Source organism: Pinus tabuliformis, chromosome 3_2 (genome assembly GCF_031772625.1).
Source record: "Pinus tabuliformis cultivar Carrire ecotype Pingquan chromosome 3_2, CPIR1, whole genome shotgun sequence".
Taxonomy (NCBI): Eukaryota; Viridiplantae; Streptophyta; class Pinopsida; order Pinales; family Pinaceae; genus Pinus; species Pinus tabuliformis.
Window position 1 is genome coordinate 940599202 of NC_142302.1, and position 23939 is coordinate 940623140.

The 23939-nt window shown below is 37.0% G+C and overlaps 1 protein-coding gene across 1 annotated transcript; it reads left to right on the forward strand.

Annotated features, from left to right (window-relative positions):
- Positions 1-20278: 20278 nt before the first annotated feature.
- LOC149183732 (vignain-like) lies at positions 20279-22166 on the forward strand. Its single transcript, XM_089415051.1, has 4 exons — positions 20279-20720; positions 21081-21316; positions 21697-21828; positions 21936-22166. The coding sequence occupies exons 1-4, from the start codon at positions 20279-20281 to the stop codon at positions 22164-22166; spliced, it is 1041 nt and encodes a 346-aa protein (XP_089271177.1).
- The last annotated feature ends 1773 nt before the right edge of the window (positions 22167-23939 follow it).

A 23939-nucleotide genomic window follows, 5' to 3' on the forward strand; every position in this document is an offset into this window, starting at 1 on the left:
TTTAGGGCATGGGGTGTCGGATACAACTGCTTCTGATCTCAAAGCCTCAGCAAGGTTGTTGGCAGTCATCCTTTCCATAAATACCTCACAAGCCTCTAAGGAAACATCTTTGTGCGCAAATAATTCCTCCCAAAATGCTCAGCTCATAAGCAATAGATAACAAATTTAAGCAAAAACTCAAAGTGTTCAAAGTGTGCTCTGTTGGACCTACACACGTAATTTATAGGGGTTTTTGAATTCAAACCTAACCATTCCCCCCAAATTTCGACCATTAATATTATTTTTGTGGCAGATCTTCAAAGATTTTGGCCTTAAATGCTACCAGCTTGCTCCTCTTAACCGTCTTCTGGCTGTCAAGTCATGAACAATGAATCCAACGGTCACTTTCCTATTGTGCTGCGTGACACCTCCCTCCATAGCACGACTTCCTGTGCGTAGCTTCAATTGTTGCAACTTCACCATCTTTTGTGCAGCCCACCTGTTGTGTAGACCTATAACCCTCACAATGTAGTTTATAGTCCCATGCTCCTTGCAACTTCCTGGAACACTAAGACTATCCTACCGCCATATAGTCATTGCATAGGATCCCCTGTATAGAGCTTTAATTAGCTTCCATTCACTCTTCCCGGAAAAGGCTCTCTATTCAGCTTCACGAGCTGAACTGCACCTCTATCTGTAATTTCTTTGATAATATATGGCCCCAACCAATGCATTTGAAATTTACCCAGAAATTTAGTGAACTTACTATCATATAACAATACCAAATCGTTTACCTTGAACATGCGAAGCTTGATGTGTTGATCGTGTCATGATTTTTCACGTTCCTTCTGTACTTGTTGATGGTATCTGGCCAAGAATTAGTCTTCTTCAATCTCCATCACATGCGCGAGTGTTCCTCCAAGGCTTCACGATCTGCCATAACTGTGAGAGATTCTATGTGCAGACTAGGCACGATATACTCCATAGGCATCACATCTTCTACACCATAGACCAACTTGAATGGCATTTGTCCTGTCAGCTTCTTGCAAGTAGTCCTATATGCCCATAGTACTATAGGTACGTGCACATCCCAGTCATTCGTTGTACGTTGCAGATCTTCATCAGCACATTCTCCAAAATCTTGTTGAAGGCATCAATAGTTCCATTCACCTATGGGTGATATGGTGTACTCTTTTGATGGTAGACCTGGAATTCTTCTATCAACGCGCTGATCATTTCGTTTAGAAAGTGTGTACCTCTATCGCTCATTAACACTTTCGAGCAGCCAAACCTAGTTAAGACATATTCAGACAAAAAATTTGATGCTGTAGCCCTTGTACAATCCTTAACCGGCTATGCCTCTACCCATCTGGTTAGATATTCCATCACAGTGATGATGTAGCACGCACCAATTTTCTTTCCTGGGGGCTGAATTGGCTCAACGAAGTAAATTGCCCATTTTTCAAAAGGTTGTAAAGATACTTGAGGATTCAGTGGCAACTCATCCCTCCATGATGGTCGACCAGTTCTTTGACATGCATCACAAGACCTACAATACACTTTGGAATTCTTACGCAGCGTTGGCCACCATAGATCTGTGCACAAAATCTTCTGCGCAATCACTTTTCCTGCATAGTGTCCTCCCCAACCCCTCCACGAGGTTTAGTGAGAATTTTATTTCTCTCAAAATCAGGCACATACCTTCGCAGGATCTCATCTGCACCCATTTTATACATATGTCCCTGTTGGGTTGTGTTATATTCTTTCCACGACTAGCCTATGTAGTTAACTGGGGGGTTAGAAGGGGGGCAGAGCCCCCCCTTCATTGCGCCGATTGGATAGCGGGGGGAGTAACAGGGGGTTTGAGGGGTGCAGATAACCCCACTCTATGGGGTCCAGGGCAGTGCCCCGGAAAATTTTGGTTTTGGAACCTATGTTAGGTTGGGCGGACCCACCTATGGTTTTGTGCATGATTTTCGCACATGGTTTTGGAGCGATGGTTTTAGGTCCATGGTATTGGATGCCTCGACATGTATAAATATGTATTGTAACATTGAAAGGAACATAATGAAAAATCAAGCTGGTAGTCCCGGTTTTGGGATCCAGGAGAAAATCTCTGTGTATATGTGTTTTATGTGTTATGCTCTCACATTGTTTATTTTCTGTGGTTTAGAATTTGTATGCAGGTAATTTCTGTATGGGGTTAAAACCTACAGTCCCGCAATTACTAAAAAGTCTGCCATATGCACTACTAGTTCCTTCTTTTTCTGACTTGTATACCCTTTCAGTGCCATCCCCGTAGTCAAAAAGTGAATAATATCTGCAAAATAATTGTCCACTATGCGCATCACGAAGAGCTGCACAACCGACAATCCTTCCTCCAAATTAGTAGGCTCCTCTCCTGTTTCGATCCGCAACAAATGGTCAGGTCCTACATTCAACCTCCCTGGCTTCACAATGACCTCAAAATCATACTCCTAAAATAGCAGTAACCATCAACAAATCGTCCCCCCAAACAGAGGCTTATTGACCAGGTATTTCAAGGCAGAATGATCCGTGTACATCTTGAAGTGCCCTCCCAAAAAATAGTGCCTGAACTTCTACAGTGCGTACACCATGACCAATCCTTCGTACTCAGTCGATGAGTAATTCTTCTCAGCCTTCGATAATTTCATACTCGTGAAGGCTATATGGTGGTCCATTTCTCCCTCACTAGCTTGTGTTAATATTGCACCCAACTCAATGCAAGAGGCATTGACATGTACATGGAATTCCTTCTTCCAATCGGGGAAGACCAAAATCGGCGTGGTGACCATCTTTTCTTTCAATACATCCAAACTATCCTGAAATTATTCATCCCAAAAAAATGTGGCGTCCTTCTTCAACAACTTCTCCATAGGTGTGGTAATATGAGCATATGATTTGATACATTTTTAGTAATATCCCATATGTCCCAACGTCACGCGCAGCTGCTTTATGTTCCTTGGGGCCTCCAGATTCACTATCACCACAATCTTGGAAGGGTCCACCATCAACCCTTACTTGCACACCACATAACCCAGCATGATTCCAAAGGGAACACAGAATATGCATTTATTCAGATTCAACGCGATTTGGTATCTGCGACATGTATCCAACATCAAGCGCAGTCTTGATACATGGCGCTTCACTAGTCTGAACACCGTCCAGTCATCAAAGTACACTTCTAAGAACTTATGAATAAACTCCTTGAATGCCACGATGACTACGCGAGACAGTATCACAAGTGCATTCTTGATTCCAAACGACATCACGGTGTATTGAAAACAACCCCACTCCGCCGCGAAGGTTAGTTTGATCCTATCCTCAGGCGTGATCTTGATCTAATGATATCCCGAAAACCCATCAATGAACGAGTAGGCCTCCTGCCCTCCATCATTGTCTAATACCTCATTAGTAAATGGTGTCGGAAATGCATCATGGACACACGCATCGTTATGCTTTCACAGATCCATGCAAATCCTTATTTCGCCCTTCTTCCTCTTCTCTTGAACCACCATGGGGCTCACCCAATCAGATTCTTCAACTAGTTCTATGATGCCTACTTCCAGCATCTTATCCAACTCTAAGCGAACCTTTTCCTTGTACTTAGGATTCAAGAGATACTGCCTTTGCTTAACAGGCTTCACATCCATTTTCAGAGTGATTTTCATAACACCCAAGTCTCCTACTATACCCTTTAAGTCCGAAAACTTAGTAGGGAACAAATCCTGATATTCACGGAGTAACTCAACAACCTTATCCATAGTAGCGTCGTCCCAATAATCCCCAATTTTTGCAAACTTCAGTTCTGCTTCAGTCCTAATGTTCACTTGCTTGGTTTTCAATCGCTCGACGATGTCCGGGTTGTCTATTTGTGGGCCCTCAACTTCACGATACCCTTCAGCCTCTGGAATATTAATATTTATTGGATCTTCATCCTCAAATGTCACATTATAACATTCCAGCGCATGACGTAGCTGGGTGCCCCAATCTGGATGGACCCATTCCAGAGGTTCTTGCAACGTTCTGAAGATAACTACCTTAATCTCCTGCAGAGCTTCATCACTGCTCTCGAAACCATATTCAAAAGTGAAGGTGAATAAGAATTCTTCTCTTAATATATCCCACTCTACGGTGCCATGGCAGAGCTCTGTCTCCAAATACCAGTTCATGGGGATTATGTCTAAAGTATGGCAAAATAAATGCACCTACTCTGGCTGCGGCTCTGTTCCATACGCTTTAGTCCATTTCGCTAGGTGATCACATGGATCATCCCTCCCATCATATTTCTCAATCAATCAAAGGTTAGGTCACCCAAAATGTAACCCCATAATTCTTCTATAATCTTGCCATCCATCAAAGTTGTCCTTGTGCATACCCCACCATCATGTGGGCGTAGCGCGTCGTGCCCAATCTAATGCTTAGAAGTGGTGCTTCTCGGGGACTTCATGCTCAAACACATCACAAAAGTTATCCACATCAATTAAACCATCATAATAAGGTAAGTTCCTTACCTCCGATGAAATGCAGTGCATCGATTTAGTCATCATATTGTGGCGCAGTGTAGATACTTCATGCAGCCGATTCTACCAATGCCCCAATTCTTCATGTGAATTAGAGGTATAAGAAGTCTCCCAGTCCCATGCAATCCATCCATCTACTATTTGGTTGACCTAGTCTTGATCTCACGCTATTACTTTGTAGATATGATCTAGGTCATCTTCACTTTATTTATAATTGCGGACCAGCTCAGTGTAGCACGCCCCTTCTGCAGGGTCCAATGACACTACAACTCAGAGCAATTTCTTTTCAAATGACATTGTCCTCTTCTTCAAGTTGATGACTCCTTTCATCTCAATGGCCCAGTCAATTCCCAAGAGCGTAGGGTATGGATTACTATTATCAACGATCTCTATCAATTCAAAATCAACCATTGCGCTCGCACCTTCTATATCCATTTTTACCCCATGTAATCATCCCGTAGGAATGATCTTTTGCTGGTTTTCCATTCTAAGATGGATCAGAGACCACTGCAACGCATGTCTCCCGATTCTTTCCCATGTTTGTTCTGGAAAAACGTTCGCATTGAACCCTAGATTCAGAATGACCTCGTCCATCTCATATTCTCCTATCTACGCTATGAGCCTCATCTCGCGCCTTGTTCTTGCCTTATGTTCACCAATTTTTCTGAATACGTGATGTTCATTCGAGACATGGTCTTTGCTAGTGAATTTTTTTATTAACTCCTGCAGGCCTTTCATAGCATTGCTATTGTGCAAAATTTTAACGCAGGTCTCCAAGGACATGGTAAAGGGGGATCAACTTCTATAGGCGTGCTTGTCTCTTGCACTTTTCTCTAACTTCTTGAGGTGGAGACCTCAACGAATATTTTCTTGGCTTCCATAAAGTTTCCTTAGCATGTGCCAAATCAAAACCAACTTCCTTTTCTGGGGCCTTATGGACCCATCCATCCTCTTCAGGTAGTTTCCCTTTATCATCACCAAGGGTTATCCTGCTTCTCAGCACTATATTCACACTCTGATATTCCTTGCGGGGCTCAACTCTCATCATATGTAAGCTCTACATAGGTTGTTGAGGCTACAACTTCTTCTCCTTCATCTTAGCTATCCACACCAGGCATTCTTCTCTAGTGTGGTCAAACTGGCTACAGTATTGACATGACGGGCATGTTTGATTTTGACACTCTCTTGTGTACTGCCCTAGTGTTCCACAGTTGTAACAAAAAACCTGACCCCGTCCTCTACCAGGCCCTCCTCCTCCTCGACCTCATCCTCGTCCCTGATATCCTCCACACGCTCCTCTGCCACCATGCTCTGGAGGCCATGTTTCTTCTTGCATTCGGTAGGTAGGTGTTCTTTCCATCATCAGTTCATAGTTGTGACAATCGCGTTCATCATGACCCACTGATTTGTAGAAGTTGTAGAACAATTGTTGTTACACAGTAATTTGTCACTGTCTCCCTGTCAGTCTCCCTACTGTGTCATGAATTCAAATCAATCATGCTCATGCTCTCTAATCTGGCCAAATGACCCACTTTGCCAAAGTTTTTTCCATCATCGCGACTGTTATTAAAATAACCGCGCTGACTGGCGCCTCATAGTGCAACGAATGCGCTGCCAGCGCGGAAGCACACGTGTTTTCCGCGCTGGTCGAATTTCATGAGCCAGCGCATCCTATGTTTGTATTGAGTCGCGCTGACACAACCTTCTCTGTTATTAAGATGCGATGTCAGTGCTCCAGTGCAGTTATACACCCGCGCTGATCCAGTTTGGGCGAGTTTGTTCTAACAGCCAGCCTTCCAGATGACTCCAGACCTGGTTGTTGGCCTTGTAAATGTCGCCCTCCCTTCTATGGCATGTCTGTTCGTCATTTGAGCCACCTTCCTTGGAGATAAGCTCATCCTCCCACCATTCATGGAGACTCCTTCTCCTATTTAAACCTCTACCATTGCCATGAGCAACAAGTTTGGATAGTGTGGATTTGATAGTGCTTAGAGTGCTGTTGCTAGTAGGTAGTTGGTGTGATAAGTGTGGGATTGCTAGAGAGCTTAAGGAAGGTTGTGAAGTGTTGCTTGTGTGAGAGAGAGAGTTCTTGTCTTGGGAGATCTACCTCTAAGGGTGAATGCTTAAGAGACTTGCTGGCTGGACCCTCTTGGGAAGGATTCAACGTCAGAACTTTGGTTGTACTCTTCTCTATTATTGATTAATAATAGATGACTACTATTATGGTTCCACTCTCATTTGTCTTTGTAATGGTTAATGTGAGTTATGTCCTTTCTGACTGATGTATAATTGCTTTTATTAGATTTCACGCTTGTGTTTGTCTTTCTCTTCGTGTGTGTAGGTATCTATTCACGGGGATCGTGGAGGATCGTGACCGGCCAAAGCGAAGGAGTGAGAGCAGCATCTCTTCATCAAACAACAGCGTTGGAATCCAAGTAGGTGTTCATTGCCTGCCTTTTATTTGCAATTAGGAACTTGCATAGTAGCATTGACTGATTGTTGCTAGACCTGTTCTAGGCTAGTAGGGATCGCCTCTATCCGTAGAGGGGATTTACCTCTCCAACAATTGTTGTGGTGTCTGAACAAACTTTTAAAGCAAATGAAAATTATTTGTTGCATGTTTTCATGCCACTTGACAAATAGCACACCATAGTGCGACCCCCATGCTTGGCCCTACTGGAGCTTCCAGCCTCAAGGAAATTGGTCCCCCTCCTTTGATATAGTTCGTGAATACAGGACAATGGTATTTATCATGCCCCTGGCTCTTACGCTTTAGGCTCCATACTTCCTCATGCACCTATGTTTTAACTTCCTTGTATTTCTTCAAGCTCTGCAATTCTAAGGATAGGCTCTATAACTGAGAATGGATTTGTTATGCCCCCAAAGTCACATCCTGAATAGGCATCGCATGCAACCTCATCGCGATTTTCAGGGCTTCTACCTGGGTTGATATCTTCTGTTGTGACAAAGAAATCCTCAGGTGGGGCAGAAGAAAAGCTAAAACCACTCACAGTGCTGACCATCGGTGAGTTGCATGTTAGCTTCGCGGATCACACATTTCAAATTTGGTCTAATTCCCAAGGATTCTCATCAACCCTCATCGTGATCTCCTTAGATCCAACTACTGACTATGAGTCAGACTTAAGCTTGCTAAACTCTTTGTTTAAATCATCCTTAGTCTCAGCTAGCGTTTCCACGGGATGATCATAACAGTACTTAATATACCACGTCAGCGCACGATCCTATAGAGCAGTAATCAACTGCGCCTTCTCTATATTGTCATCAGTAATCTGCTACACTCTTCATGTAGCATTCACAACAAACCAGAATTGATCTGTGCCTTCACTCCCTATACCCTTGAAAATTTGTAACTTCATTGTGTTCGACATGTTGAACGACGGTGGCAGTGTTGGAGGTGTGGGGAAAGGTGTATGCGCTGGAGGTGGAGGTGGAGGTGGAGTGTATGGATGATGTGCCCATGGAAAACCCTGTATTATTATCTGGAAAACACTCTGTAGTGTGGCTTGTACTGCTCCCTCATCCTCGCTCGAAGGAGGTCCAATCAATGGGCTCTATTCAGGACTTGATTTCTCTCAATCTCTGAAGAGTTTTCCACTTCGCGTAGCTCTGAACATCAAGGAAATGGCATAACCCGTTTTTCACACAAGATCATTTTAATCTAGGTATTCAAAGACCTTAAATAATTACCTCGTGGTCCCTTGAAAAACCTCTGCTTTGCTTCAATGTAGCTGATTGGGGTATCAACTGCGAATTATGTAACAAATCCTCCTATATTTCGATCGATCTGGTGATGAACAACATGCACGATCTTGTCTTGGCTTCTAATTGTCGCACTAGCTTCGGATTCCACACTATTGGACCGTCAAGCTTCCACTTCCCTTGGCCGTCTGCCAACTTAGGTAACCACTCGTATAATTCAATTGGGAAGGTGCAGAAGAAAATTTCATGTATTTTTGTATACAAATATCTATCAAACAACTACTCCTTTGACAAGCGCAGATTTATGTTTTCTTGTGCCACGAATTCATGAATCTTTCTGTCCAACCACTTTTCAATTTCCCTCTTGGTTGGATTCCATTGATGCTACATCACACATCTCCTTAGGAAGATCCCAGTCCCAGCAACATAATTATTTTTTGGCTTAGGGGGTCCTAACCCAAGTTCAGAGTTAGTTGTGCCAACCAACAAAACCCTACACTACTGGCCCTTTCAGCAACAACCCGCGTAGCGTAGGTTGCAGTGTCACCCTAAGAAGTATGAGGGGATGCTGGAACCAATTTTTTGAATCCAGAGATCAGTGTGATGTCTTTTAATGCCCCATATCTACCTTCGCATAGATCTAGAAGCCCCTAGGGCTCGGTACTACAATTCTACCCAGACAACCTTTAGATATTCGTGAAGGTCTACGATTGATATTGCGTACCCTTAACAGTCTATTCATCCACTTATGTGCACCAGAAAACAACCCTAGATCAGTGTTCACTCAGATCTACTTAAGTTATTTAGAAAACATAACAAAATTCGTTATCGTCTTCGCGAAGATACTTAACATGTATTGCGTACATTTATTAAGGTTTATTCAATAGAATCACGCATCATTAGATCAATATTCCATAAGCATATTATTCATCAACAACACAAGTCATAAACAAAAGAAAACAAAAATACACAATATTTCTTTAGAAACAACTTCTTTATCGATTTCTAGTTCAGAATACAGACTCAAAACTTCCCTGCGCACTTAGTTGCAGGGGTCCGCGCACTCAACTACAGACTCTACCTAGGCCTCTACGCACTCATCTGCAGAGCCTTTTTCTCCTACCTAACCCACTTCTCTTGCGTTAAGACTTCCTTTATTGACCCATTACATCTTAGATTATGCCTTAGACTCTCTAAGACACACCTATTTATAACTTTCTACATACAATCCCATGGTCGACAGACCATGGGTGGATCTCAAAATCGACTCAACTTTTACATAAACAAGGGGCTAAAACACCTTTGACTCCTAACCATCTACGCGCTCCACATCCTCCAATCGTGGAGAATTTACATTACTTTCACCAATTACATCAAAACTTGGGTTATTTTAACCCCAAAACTGAACTAGGGGACCCCATCCCAATAGAAACCGATGATGAAAACCAAGAGTCACAAAGGATCAATCATTTCCCCTTCTCTAAAAGATAAGGGAAACTAAAAACTATATTTACATTATAAAATACCTTCTCCATCTTATTTCTAAAAATAAAAAATCACTTCCTAATGTAAATATTCACAATTTCTTACAAAACATTTTAAAGCCCCCCCCAACAATAGAATGTGGCCATCCAATCACATTGGTAAGATCTTGTCCATACTCTCACATATTTTGTCTGTCTATGCACCTACATCAAACTCCCAAGGTGAAAAAGGTTCATGGTCTCCTCACCCTGTGCTGATGAAGTAAATCTTCCTCGATCCCAAGCTTTATGTTGTAGCCGTTCCTTCTCCTCGTCAGATTGTTGCTCCATTGTTTCCTCCTACTGTATTCTTCCTCCTTTTCTCATGAAAACTTGCTCTAACATATGAAATATTTTGTCCCTTATTCTCCTCTACCTTGCGTACCTCTTCTATTGAGGATTCTTCATCATCAGTTTCCTTATTCTCTCTATTTCCACATCCAACCATTCCTCTTGGTAGCGCAAACCATTATTTCCTTACTGAAGTTTTCTATTGTCCTCGATTGACCCATCAAGATAATAATTTTGTGGAGTTTCTTTCACCACTTTGCACTTTCTGCTGGAACTTATCATTACTGTTGCCTCCTTGTTGTTTCATTTTCTCCTTGGGAAAATCGTTCTTATCATCTCTTTGACTACTACATTTCACAATACTCTTTGTTCTTGGATTGTTCAACTAATTTTCTAAAAACTTCAATTCAGTGGAAATGTTTTCCATGCTTACACATTTGCAATTTTGTAGGTCCTCTTCTAATGGTTCTTGTACTTCATTAATTGAAGTATCTCCAAGCAATTTATTTTTTCCTACACATATGCATACACAAATCAATTATCTATTTTTAAAAACATGATACTTGGAAGTCTCCTTTGTTTCTTCCAACATCTCTCCCTCATGCAATGCTAAAACTTTCAAGCTGCCCATCAAATCTTCATCTTCTTCATCCACTATAACAACATCCTGATTAATATCCACACACATGTGTTCATCACCCTTAGGCTATTCTTCCATGCTTGCATTTTCCCATGGAACATAGTCTTGATCATGACTTATACCCTTTGTCTTCCTTCCAACTGGTATAACAGTACTTCATGGTCCTATTTCTCCTCTCTGTAGAGAACAAAATAAATTACATTTCCTTCATCTTGAGCAATGCCTACATTCATACACCAATTATTAAAATAAAAAACATCATGGTATGTATCCTCCATTAACACCCCGTCCATCATATGTTGATTATCCACGCAACTTGTGAGAATATCAACTAGTCTCTCATCAACATTTTCTTCATGTTGGTCTTTAGTTTCCAAATGGCCCATGAGACTTTCTGCTAGTCTCCTTTCAGCATTATCATTCTCTCTCTTTCAATGTTTACTCCTTATTTAAGTTCACAAATAACTCTTCTTCAACAATTGTACTTTACTACAACTCAACTCATTTTAGATTTTCCTCCAACTCAACATTTATCCTTTGTTGAAAATCCTTGAGTTTCTACATCAACTGAGCATTTGATCTTTGTCTCATCTTCACCTGCATAAAATTCCATTTTACTCTCTTTCGAAAAGTCCATATGTAACCCTGGTCTTCCTCATCTCTTTGTAGCAGTCCTCTCATCATCTCTAGCTCTAATTTGATTTCATCTACTTCTCCATCAAATTTTTCTTGACTTGATCTACTATGGTTTCTCTATGAAACTTTACTATGACTCTCAGTAGTCACAAATCTCCTTCTTCTATGAGCTTCTCCTTGCTTACTATGAACTACACACAAGCCATTGCAACAAGCTGACTCCATCAACTTCTTTGTAAATACCATACTAAGCTCATCCATGCCTAGTCTTTTCCTCGTATTTTTTTTTACTCCTTCCTTTGAAAACTTCATATGAGAACTCTTTTCACTTTTGGCTTCTGCATGCAATTTTCTCACCTTCTTAACCATCATCATTAATAACTCTCTCTGTTCTTGGTTATAGTCATCAATTGTAAACATTTTCACTACTACAACCTGTAACCAGTAATTAATTAAAAAAAGGCCATTAATTTATTGTTCAAATCTATATTGAGCATGCATCACTGTTGTTGCAGTCTTCTTTGTTGTGTCTACCTTTAACGTTATAGTCTCCTAATGTCCTTCACTCAAAATTTTTTGTTTTCTTCAAAAGAAATCTAATCTACTTCCTCCCAAAGTAGATTTCCTTTCATATACTATATTCTTCATATTTCCATCATGCAATCATCAATATTCAATTTCAATAAGAAAAAAATAAGTTACCTCAATCAAATCTTCAAATCTAATTTTGCTCCATGCTTCTACTACGAATTCTGAACTTTACTACCTTCCTTGCTTTCAAATTTCCATTATGTAGTCACTCAATTAGATTTATCATATATGATTCTACTCCATGCTCTGAATTTCATTTCCAAAAAATTTCTTGCTTTTTGAGTTGTTCTAATCTCATCACCAAAGAACGTTCAAGATCTCATACCACTTGATGGCATCCAGGTCACCCCGACACCAATATCACCAATCTACCCCATTTTAACACCTTCAATGCCCAATAGTAAAAAATACCAACACAACTGGGCAACATGGAAGCATGCCAAAATGGAAATTCAACAGAAACATAGTCATCTAAATTTTTTTATTAGTTGTTACGAAATAATTTCACAGCGTTCATTTCTAATTCATTGTCTAGTCGCTACAAAATAATTTCATAGCATCACTCGCTACAAAATAATTTCACAATGCTCTTTAAAATTATATATTTTTGTTTTAGAAAGATGAATCGACTCACTCTTCCAATTCATCTCTCGATTTCCCTGACCCACTCCTTGACATAGTGAACTATTTCACATGCCTTACTTCACTGAGATTTGCAACACCATAACAAATTTTCCAATAAAAAAATAGTAAAAGAGGCATTTCAACTGTATGCCAAAACCTAGTTCTATGTTTCAATGTAACAAAATTTAAACCACTGCAAATATCACACTTTTACCACTCCAGAACATAGTGACACTGTGTGCCACAAATTTTGAAGCCAATACAACAATAATCAAAACGCAAATGGATAAAACACAATGATCAAAACCACTAGACTCAAATTATTAATATAAATCACATCAACAAGCAACAAGGTTTTTAAAAATATCTAAACATATAGTAAGAAAAATGTGATTAGTAACAATTCATAAGATGAGATTGATTTTCTTCAACACTGGGGTTTCGATTCGATCTAAAATCACACCAACCACTATTCTAGGGCACAATGAACCTTCCTCCACGTGGTTTTGAAACCATTAATATAATAATTCCAAAGGTGCATGAATAAATCACACAAGAGTTGAAGCCACAATGTACGAACTCTTAGCATCAATCAATTCAACAAATTACAGGTTCTCAAAAATGACCAAACACAGAGGAATAAATTATGAATTAACAACAATTCACAATAGAGAATGATTGAGTGTAACTACAAAGCTTCAATTCATTTAACAATCACACAACTTATAGGCCCACATTTTTGTTTATTATGCCATTCACACAAAAATACCTTCCATTCACAGAGGTTGAAGGTACATGCATCTACAAAACCTTAGAACTATAGATACATAGAGAACAACATGTTCCTCTCTTCTATCCTTGTCTCTTCTCCCCTCTCGACAACTTCTCCTTTTCTCCCCTCCTCCTCTTTGGAACTTCCCAAACACTTTTTTTCTTATTGTTTCCCAAAATAAGTTGATCACGAGAACCAAGAGTTACAAAGAGTGAATCATTTCCTCTTCTCCACAAAATAACAGGAATTGAAAAGTATATTTACATTAGAAAATATCTTCTCCATCTTATTTATAAAAATCAAATTTCACTTCCTATTTAAACATTTACAATTTGTTACAAAAAATTTGAAGTTCTACCCCAACATTACCATCTGGCCATCCCATCACATTGGTAAGCTCTTGTCCAGACTCTCACATCTTGTGCTCGGTCTATGCACCTGCATCAATATTCATATGATAAATCTCTCTCTCTCTCTCTCTCTCTCTGTATCTCTCTCCATCTCACTTCTATTCTGACTTGTCTTGAACAAAAAAAAATTGTGTTGAACATAACATTGTACTTCTAGTCTAACTTGTCTTCTTCAATGAAAGGGTAGTGGTATAAATCATGTGTCTGTCCATTTCGAAATTTTATGATCAACCATGACCCACAAGCGAACAAAATACCTTCTTTAGAGATGGTGTCAATTATGTCATTATGCTCCCTGTAGATATGAAAGCAAAAAAATAGATGAAAATAGATTTTAGACTATTTATGTCATCCACGAGTGGTTGCATCCTTAAGTTGTGACATATATGTGTAACTTGTGTCCAATTGATGGTTAGTTGTGAGTCCCCAAAGACCTAAACATAATGGATGTTATATTCATGAGAAAATATCAAAAGGATCTTCAGATCCATGCGTTCGACATAATTGTTAGTTTGCTCACTGAGTCCCATTTTATGTGGAAGCAATGACTAACATCTATGTGTAGAACAATGTATCCACCACATATTCTTGGGTCACCTGGTGCTACCCTAGCGAAAATATCCCAAGGTATGGATCTGTCAATTTGTGGAGCGGGAGCATTTTCGATGTGATGCACAGTCGTTGGCTTTGGAAGGAGGTATAGCATGGAAAAGGATTATGCAGTTCATTGATTTCCAGAGGGATCACACATTTGTTGAAGATGGTATTTTTTTTTATGGAAATCCATACACCCCAATAGGAGAGGAGGGGGATGACGATGAGTTCTTTACCTTCTCTATTATTGTACCATGATTTCCAGGCATACATAAGGTTTGATCCAGATCAAGTGCGTGCTCAACTTAGTTTGGTTGTGAAAAGGTGTGAGAGAACCTAGGAATAAGGGTAGTCAATCAACAAATGGGAGACAATTTCCTCAGAATATTTACATAGAGTACACTTGTCAGGGCCTTCTTTTTTTTCCTTCTACATATGAAATCATGTGGGTATTTTGTTTTCCATAGCACACTACATGAATAGTTGAGATTTAGCTAGGCATTTAAGCTTCTAAAGATGCCTCCACTGGTCCTCTTATAATTTTGGCAATTGACCGACAATGAGGGTGAGATAACCTTGTTTGGGAGTATAGTTCCTAGAAGGGGATTTAATCTATATTGCTTCATACAGGTCATTGGTGAGGCGAACGTTAGAGGAAATTTTAGCCTAAAAGTAAGAGTTATGAATTTTGGAGGGAAAAAAAGAAAGCTAATTTATTTTATTTATTTCTTGGCATACATCCTTATAGGTTTACTCAAATTTCAAGTGTAGACACTCATTGTATGTGGAATTAAATTCCACATCCAATGAGTACCCATTATGCATACTTTTGAGAAGACCCAAATTGATAAAAATTGAAGCTACATTAAAAAAGTGTGTTCAACACGCTTTGTAATGTATCTTCAATTTTTATCAATGTGGGTCTTCCCAAAAGTATGCATAATGGGTACTCATTGGATTTGGAATTTAATTTCGCATCCAAAAAGTGTATACACTTGAAAATTGAGTAAACCTATAAGGAGATAAGCCAAAAATACAATTAAAAAATTAGTTTTTCTTCTTTTCCCTCCAAAATATTTGCATCTACCTCTTTTTGAATTTAGACTCAGTTTTAATGTGGAGGATTTTGTGTTAGACTATTAGTCTCTCACAGTCTCATGGATGACCAATCTGCTATCCCCAAGGGATAGCTTAGTTTTTCAAATTCTTGTTTCTAAGTACCTCACCTATAGAGAGGTCACCAGGTCAAATCTCCTCGACACCCTTGGGGTTAGGCATTGCTATTTTGGCTGGAGAGTAGACCCCTTCGGGTTGATCTATCTAGATTTTCCCATGGTTGTAGCGACCACTGAATGTTAGTGAACCACCTTATTGAAAGAGTGGGAAAAAACTTCCTTTTAAATTTAAAGGATTTTGATTGTTTACATATTATGACATGGAAATTACATGAAAATTTCATGGGCAATTTTAGGGTAAAATTTCCTCTAATGTGTGGACCTCCCTTAAGGTACGGATGTAAGCTGAAAAATGCATTTTGAGGCCCTATGGTAGGTTCATTTGATGACATGTGAGCCACTATTGTTATTTGAGTAGGTTCTAAAGAGGCACCACTACCTGATTGAGGGTGAAGAGTCCTCTGTCATGTACGAGGGCTATTAGGTCCTCATGAAGAAAATGAGCATTTTTATATTCAATCCATGGATCCATTCCCAGGTGGAGACGAGTGTCATCCCCTACCTTCCAATATAATCCATTTTTGACAAGGGAAAAAGAGGTGATAAAAACTATTTAGATGATAGAAGCGTTATGCATCTTCTTGTTGTTGATTAGAATCTAGTCTTCAAGGTATAGGAGGAAGATGTATTTCTTGTAAAATTTGAAGTCCATATGCTTTGTGTCGAAAGAAGTTGCCATCCAACCTTTTCTTCCAACACTCACTCCAAGATTTTAGCCAGGAGCCATAACCAGTCAGTGCTAGTGTAGAAGTTCAGTTTGAGGAGGAAGCTCAAATATTTGAAAACATTCTCCATATTGGCCAATTCAAAAGGAGAAATGTGTTTGTGGATCCTCAACTCACCCATAATGATCCCAAAGGGAGTTAGGGAGGATTTGATATGATTTGTGATCATACCAGTGACAACTTCAAAGAGTGCAATAACGTCTTTAATTGCTCTTGTGTCTCTTTGTAAGCCATTGCTGAAAATGAGGACATCAGTGACAAAACAATGATACATGATATGAAGTGTAGGGGAATATTCCTTGAAAATAATTCCTTCTGTGGGATTCCTCCAGTGATCTACTAAGTCTCTTAGCTACCAGTAGGAAAAGGAGAGGTGAAAGCGGGCAGCTTTGCCTTAGACCTCTTTTAGCCCAAAAGAAGGGAGAGGTAGAGCCATTTATGAGTACAACAAAAGAGGCCCAAGAAATACAAATCATGATCCATTTTAGAAAGTCCAACCTGAATCCTAGGTGGGTATGGAGGAGCCAAAGATATATCTAGCTAACATGATCGAAGGCTTTAGATAGGTCAATTTTAAGGATTGCACCCTTCAATCGATGTTTCTTTAAAATATGGAGACATTCCTGGGCTACCCCTATGGCTTCATGGACTTGTCTCCCTTCCAGGAAAGCGAATTGTTCCTTTTAGATAGAGTAGGAGAGGATGGGATTGAGCATTTGAGCTATGATTTTGGAAATGACTTTGTAGATGCAATTGGAGAGTGAGATACAGAGAAATGGGGAAATAAGGGATTGATTGGATAACTACTTATTTTAGGATATAATTTTGTAACACACACCAGTTGCTAAATTCGATTGAATCAACAAACATAGTGAAATTTATTTAATATTCAGATGTGATCTACTTACCACATATACATTACTAACGTTAATAAATGTTGCAAGGAAATGCACTAATAATAAATATATTAACTTAGCTTCATTAAAAAAATTGATTTCTCTTTAGACATATAATTTAATCTCATGAACCTTTTTCGTACATATTGAGATCATGTTCTTATAGAATCATTCTGACATTCAGTTTTTCATAAGATCAACTTCTTGGACTTCTTCTATATATTTTTCCTATGGAATCACCCTTTTGAAAGAAATATCTCTTCCTTTAAGCTAATCTTTACTTTCTTTGAGCCTAACAAACACCATTATTTCTTACTCTCCTCTCATGAACTAACCTAAATTCCTTCTCCTTTTCCCTTTTAACCATCACAACTTTCGAAATTTGTTCAACTTTCAGTCCTCCAACGATCTTAACATAACAATCGATCATATTCTTTTATTGGCTTTACATGTTTTCTTCCTCAGTAGCTCCTCAACTTTTCACTTTGTTGTCATATGCCTAACTTCTTGTCTTCCTACACAAAAATGTATATGTTCCCCACATACACACTTATTTATGCCTACTTTATCTATTCTTTCCCTTCTTACCATTATTCCTACTTCACTTCTACACACTCAATACCTATAAAATCTATATTTTCACGTACATATAGGTAATCCAACATAAATTAGAATATATCAATAATCACCTATATGTGAATCACTTATATGTGTTTTATATATGTCTATCATGGGGACAGAGAAAAACAACATTATCAGTACAACTTATTTGTGTTTTTCCTTTGGCCATGCATCAGATTTGTTATTGTGTGTTTATTAATATGTTTTCATTCAAAAAAATGTGTGTTTTACGTGTCTCAACTCATTTTGCATATGCATGATTGGTTATTTCATAGTTTTGTAATAATGTTATCATCCATATACACAATTGCATGGATACTCTACTCATGGTAGCATTTATATTCCTTCTTTAATGCATTTTTTATTCCTTAGTCACATATAACTATCAAGGATATGGAGAACATTGGTTTTTACCAAACATGGGTGGCTCATGTTAATTTTTAATGTAATTAAATTAATAAAATTATTTGTATTTTAGGAATCATGTGTGACTCATGGCTTTTGTTTGAATAATTAATTAAATTCACCTTAATTAATTAGTTTGACATTTTAGATGTGAGATTCATGGTTTTTTAAAGTATCATTATTTATATTAAAATCTCATTAATAAACAACATTATTGACCAAAAACCACTTATTTTAAAATTAAGATATATTCCATATTTCAAATATAATATCAATATACATTATATTTGATTTCTAAATCCAAAAAAATAAATAAGCTTTAGAATTATTTCATAAATGTATTTACTTTTATTTTATTACTAAAAGATACATCCTTCCTACTCAGAAAAGGAAGTTTTTAGAAAAACATACATTGTCTATCTACCTTCAAGTGGGACCCATTAAAATCAACTTTGCACTATTGTTGCAATGTGCCTAACTTCTTGTCCTCCTACACAAAAACTTTACTATTTCACACATACACACTTATTTATCCCCACTTTATCTATTCTTTCTCTTCTTACCTCTATTCCTACTTCACTTATAGACACTAATTACCTATAACATCTACTTTTCACGCACACGTAGATAATCCTTCATAAATATTAATATATCCCTAATCACCTATATGTGAATCACTTATATGTGTTTTTTATAAGTCATCTCCTTAATCACATATATGTGCATCACTTATATGATTTTTATATATGTCTATCACTAGAGAAAAACAACATTCTCAATTCATTTTGCATACATATGATTAGGTTATTTCCTAGTTTTGTAATAGTGTTATCATCTGTTTACACACTTGCATGCATACTCTACTCATATTAGCACATTGGTTATTACCGAACATGTGCCTTTCTTGTTAATTTTTCTAATTAAGAATATTAATTAAATTAATTCTATTTTATAATCATGTGTGACTCATGGTGATTCAATAGTTAATTAAAGTCATATTAATTAATTAAACTAGTTTAGTAGAGTTCTTAATTAATTTTATTTTATAATCATGTGTGACTCATGGTGCTTCAATAGTTAATTAAAGTCATATTAATTAATTAAACAAGTTTAATGGAGTCCTTAATTAATTCTATTTTATAATCATGTGTGACTCATGGTGCTTCAATAGTTAATTAAAGTCATATTAATTAATTAAACCAGTTTAATGGAGTCCTTAATTAATTCTATTTTATAATCATGTGTGACTCATGGTGCTTCAATAGTTAATTAAAATCATATTAATTAATTAAATAAGATACTTCAATAGTTAATTAAGGTCATATTAATTAATTAAACTAGTTTAATGGAGTCCCTAATTAATTATATTTTATAATCATGTGTGACTCATGATGCTTCAATAGTTAATTAAGGTCATATTAATTAATTAAACTAGTTTAATGGAATCCTTAATTAATTATACTTTATAATCATGTATGACTCATGGTGCTTCAATAGTTAATTAAAATCATACTAATTAATTAAACTAATTTAATAGAGTCCTTTTAAATATGGGATTCATGGTCTTATTAAGTATTATTATTTGTATTAAAATCTTCTTAACTGGGCCAACAACCACTTTTAAAAGAATTAAATTTTATTCTATATTTCAAATATAAACTAAGAATATATTTAAATAAAAATAAATAAACTAATAAATGTACTTACATCGTACTACATCCTTCCTAAAATCATGAAAAGAAGGTTTAAAAAAATATACTATTTTCTATCTACTTACAAGTGGGACCCATTAAAGTCGCATAATGGCACTACCAAATTTCTCTTTCAAAGCGTTTGTGTGATCCGCATTGAAACATACTGAAACAAATTTGATACTGAAATTATTCACGCTTCCTTCTACCCTGAATAATATTTCACCATTGCTGCCGTGAGATGAATGTTTTCTGTTACTGGATTCCATGCCCGTTAAACTCGGTCCGAGTTGCTATATAACACGATCCCCTTCTGCTTTATCTCCACCAATTCATATTATTTCTGTGAATTATATCGACGAGTTATTGTTTTCTTTAGTTATGGCACGAGCGACCCTGTTTCTATTTCTGTTCGTGGCAGCCTTGTGGGCTTTATCGGTGAATGCCTCTCCTGCTGGATTCACAGACAAAGACCTGGAGTCTGAAGAAAGTCTGCGACTCCTTTATCATAAGTGGGTGCTTCAGCATGGCTCAACCAGAAATACATCGGATGAGCGATTCACAATATTTGTAGAGACTGTGAAATACATCGACTCTGTGAATAAGAAGAATCTTACGTACCATCTTGGATTGAATCAGTTTGCAGATATGACTGACCAAGAATTCGCTTCGGCCATGGGATGCCTTAAGATTAGGAATATCGCATACAGTGGAGACATGAGTAGAGTGAAGAATGGATCATCCATGTACCAGAACTTGCCAGTAGCTTGGGATTGGAGAGTGGCGGGAGTAGTAACTCCTGTGAAGGATCAAGGGCGTTGCGGTATGTATGATGAGAGAAATAATTTCAATTAAGATATTACTATTACTAGATAGAAACATTAGGTAAATGGTAGCTAAGGATCAGCGATCAGGTTCCATTTAGATACAATTGACAGAACATAGAAGTACTGAAAAATCTTATGTTTTTGAGGAAGCCAAAATTTGTACAGAACATAGAAGTACTGGAAAATCTTATGTTTTTGAGAAGCAAAAATTTGTATAGAAAGACAGACCATAGTTTTTGAATTTAGAAACGGAAATGTGTGGCGAACATAGTCCACACGAGATTCTTCACAAATTTCTAAATTGCCTACCGATATTCTTCACAACTCATATATTGTCCATTTTTTTGGCCCTGCAGGAAGTTGTTGGGCCTTTGCAACTGCAGCCGCTATAGAGAGTTTCCACAGGATGAAGACGGCAACATTGTTGACCCTATCGCCGCAGCAATTGCTTGATTGCACTGGCGGAGACAACAATTGCAATACAGGGTACATGCCCGATGCCTTCAACTATGTCCGAAAGAGAAGGAATGGACTAGCCGAAGAAAAATACTATCGTTACAAGGCTGAGCAGCAACGGTGCGATGACGCAGTGGTACTAAGATAGTTAGATCCTGTTGAGATGGAGTTTAAACGGGTTAGGATTTGTATAGTTAGATTCCATTGAGATGGAGTTTAGATGGGTTAGGATTTGGATTGGTTTTATAATTTCTAATTATTTTAAATTTTGAAGGGGTTTTGGAATTATTAGAATCATTTCCTGTTATTTCTTTTATGAGAGGTTTTAACTTTTCACAACTAACCATATTTAAAATATTAAATTGTATGGACTCTATATAATTAGGCAAATAAAATATTTTAGAAATTTTGTTAAAAAATTATTAGTTTTTATAAATAACAATATATTATTTATAATAATAACTTCATCTAATTTGTAAGACAATTAAATTATTGTTTTGTTTTGTTTTGATATAGCTTCCTCTCGGAGCAACTATTAGGGGTTTTAAAATGGTCCATGGTGAAAACAATCTCCGACGACAAATATTTACGGGACCTGTAGCTGTAGGGCTAAAGTTTCTAGTTAGAGATGTCAGAACTTATAGGGGGGTAAGTGGCTATGATTCTTTATATTGTTTTTTTTTTCGAGAAAAATAAGAAAGAGACTAATAATCTAGCAAGTGTAACTAACAAAATTTTGTTTGTTTGTTGCGCAGGGAGTATATGATGGTGCATGTAACGAAGTTTTTAACCATGCAGCTGTAGTGATTGGATATGGAGAGGAAACACAAATAATTGGGTGTTGCAGTACCATAGTAAAATATTGGATAATAAAAAACTCTTGGGGACCTTTATGGGGAGAAAATGGATTTATGAGAATTAAACGAGGCATTTCCACAGGAGAAGGAAAATGCGGTATTGCTGACTTGGGCGTCTACCCATACTAATAATGCATTGGCATTGAATTAGGTGTTGATCACATTATCAAATAATGATAGCAATTGGCTTGACAAAAGTTTGGCAAATTACTATACAATAGTGTGAAAATTTACCTTTTATTTTATTAAGCATAGGTAAAATAAATTCTTAATTTATTTTGTAGAAGTTTAATACTTCACTTATATTATTGTATTGCATTATTGGTAATATATTAAAATAATTTTAATTAGAAATTTTGTTGTGTTTTTGTAAACTTTAAATGGAAGTATGAAAAGAATAAAATGATGAAAACTATTCATGTCAGTTCTAAATTTAGATTTATTTTCAAAAACAAATTAATTTAGCTATATATTTCATTTATGTATTTTTTTGTTATTTTGTTTTATTTTCAATTCATTTAAAAATATATTTATAATTTTATGACAAATAACTTGCTATTGCCTTTAGAGGTGCTAGGGGTAAATAATATATGCATAATAGTATGCAAAGAAGAATGTGGAAAATGTGTGGACGTAAAAGCTAAGAAAATATGTAGTTTTTCTTGTAAAGAAAATATGTAGTTTTTCTCTTAGAATGATTACATGTAAATCTTGTGTGTTAAATGTCAAGTCACTTGTCATTTTCTTGAAAATGGATATGTGCTTAATTGCATTGTGATACTAGTTAATTTCTAAGTTTCTTGTGAAATAATTATTATGCATTGCATGCAGGATAGAAATAGCTAATGATGTGCTTCTAGGCACATAGATATTCATTTCTAACTTTCTGGAAGAAAATCGTATGTTTTATATACACATAAATATAGTTTCTTTTTAGAAAAAGTGTGCATACTTCATGTATGAAAATGATGGCTTTTATGAGAGATCTCTTGAAAATAAAAATAGAGATTCTTTCCTTAAAAGACACATATGAATAGTGTTCATACAAGAACAAGAATCCATACTTGTTTCATGAAAAGATTATGTGCATTGAAGTAAAATTAATTTGTGTTAGGAAAAACACATGTTGCATGCACATAAGGGTAGCTATTGTGACATAGGAAATATGATTTGGTGTGTACGTAGAGGAAGTATTATGTTGACTTTCTTGTAAATAATAATAAACGATGTTAACTTTCTTGGAAATATTAATCTCTTGAAAAGAGTGTCTTGCTAGATGAGTTGGATTGATTTCCTGATTTTAGTGCATAAAGGGTTAAGATAACATTGTTATTGTTTTTTTATTTTTAAGCGTAAAGATGGGTATCTATAGTAATTTCTTGAAAGAGAAGCATGAGAAACTTACATATAGTAAGATAGAGAAATGAGGTTATAATGATTTCCTTTAAGAAAGAAGTATGTAATTTGTTACATGAAATGAAGGTAGTATTCTAGAGAAGAGAATATAGCATACATCAAAGAAGCGCTATTATGATAAGTTATGGGATGCACTAAGGAGTAGCCATTGTGTTATAGAGGTATGTTCTTTGTATGGATAGAACTATTGAGCCATATTTCTTTAGGAAAATGATATGTGATTACTTTATGCTAACGTAACTATTATCTTAGTTTCTTGTTGAATAAAATGTGTAAGCACATGAGATTTGTGTTAGCTTTCATTAGAAAGGGTATACATACGCATGCAGGAAGAGACAACAAGTTGTGTTAGTTTGCTTTACATGTTTGCAGGCATCAAAAGTAATAGCTAAAGAACTAGCTCTTTTGATAAAGTTTATGTAAATTTCCATGTAAGGAGATTATAACTGATGTTGTAGTTAATCCCTTCAAAGGAATGCCTTACTG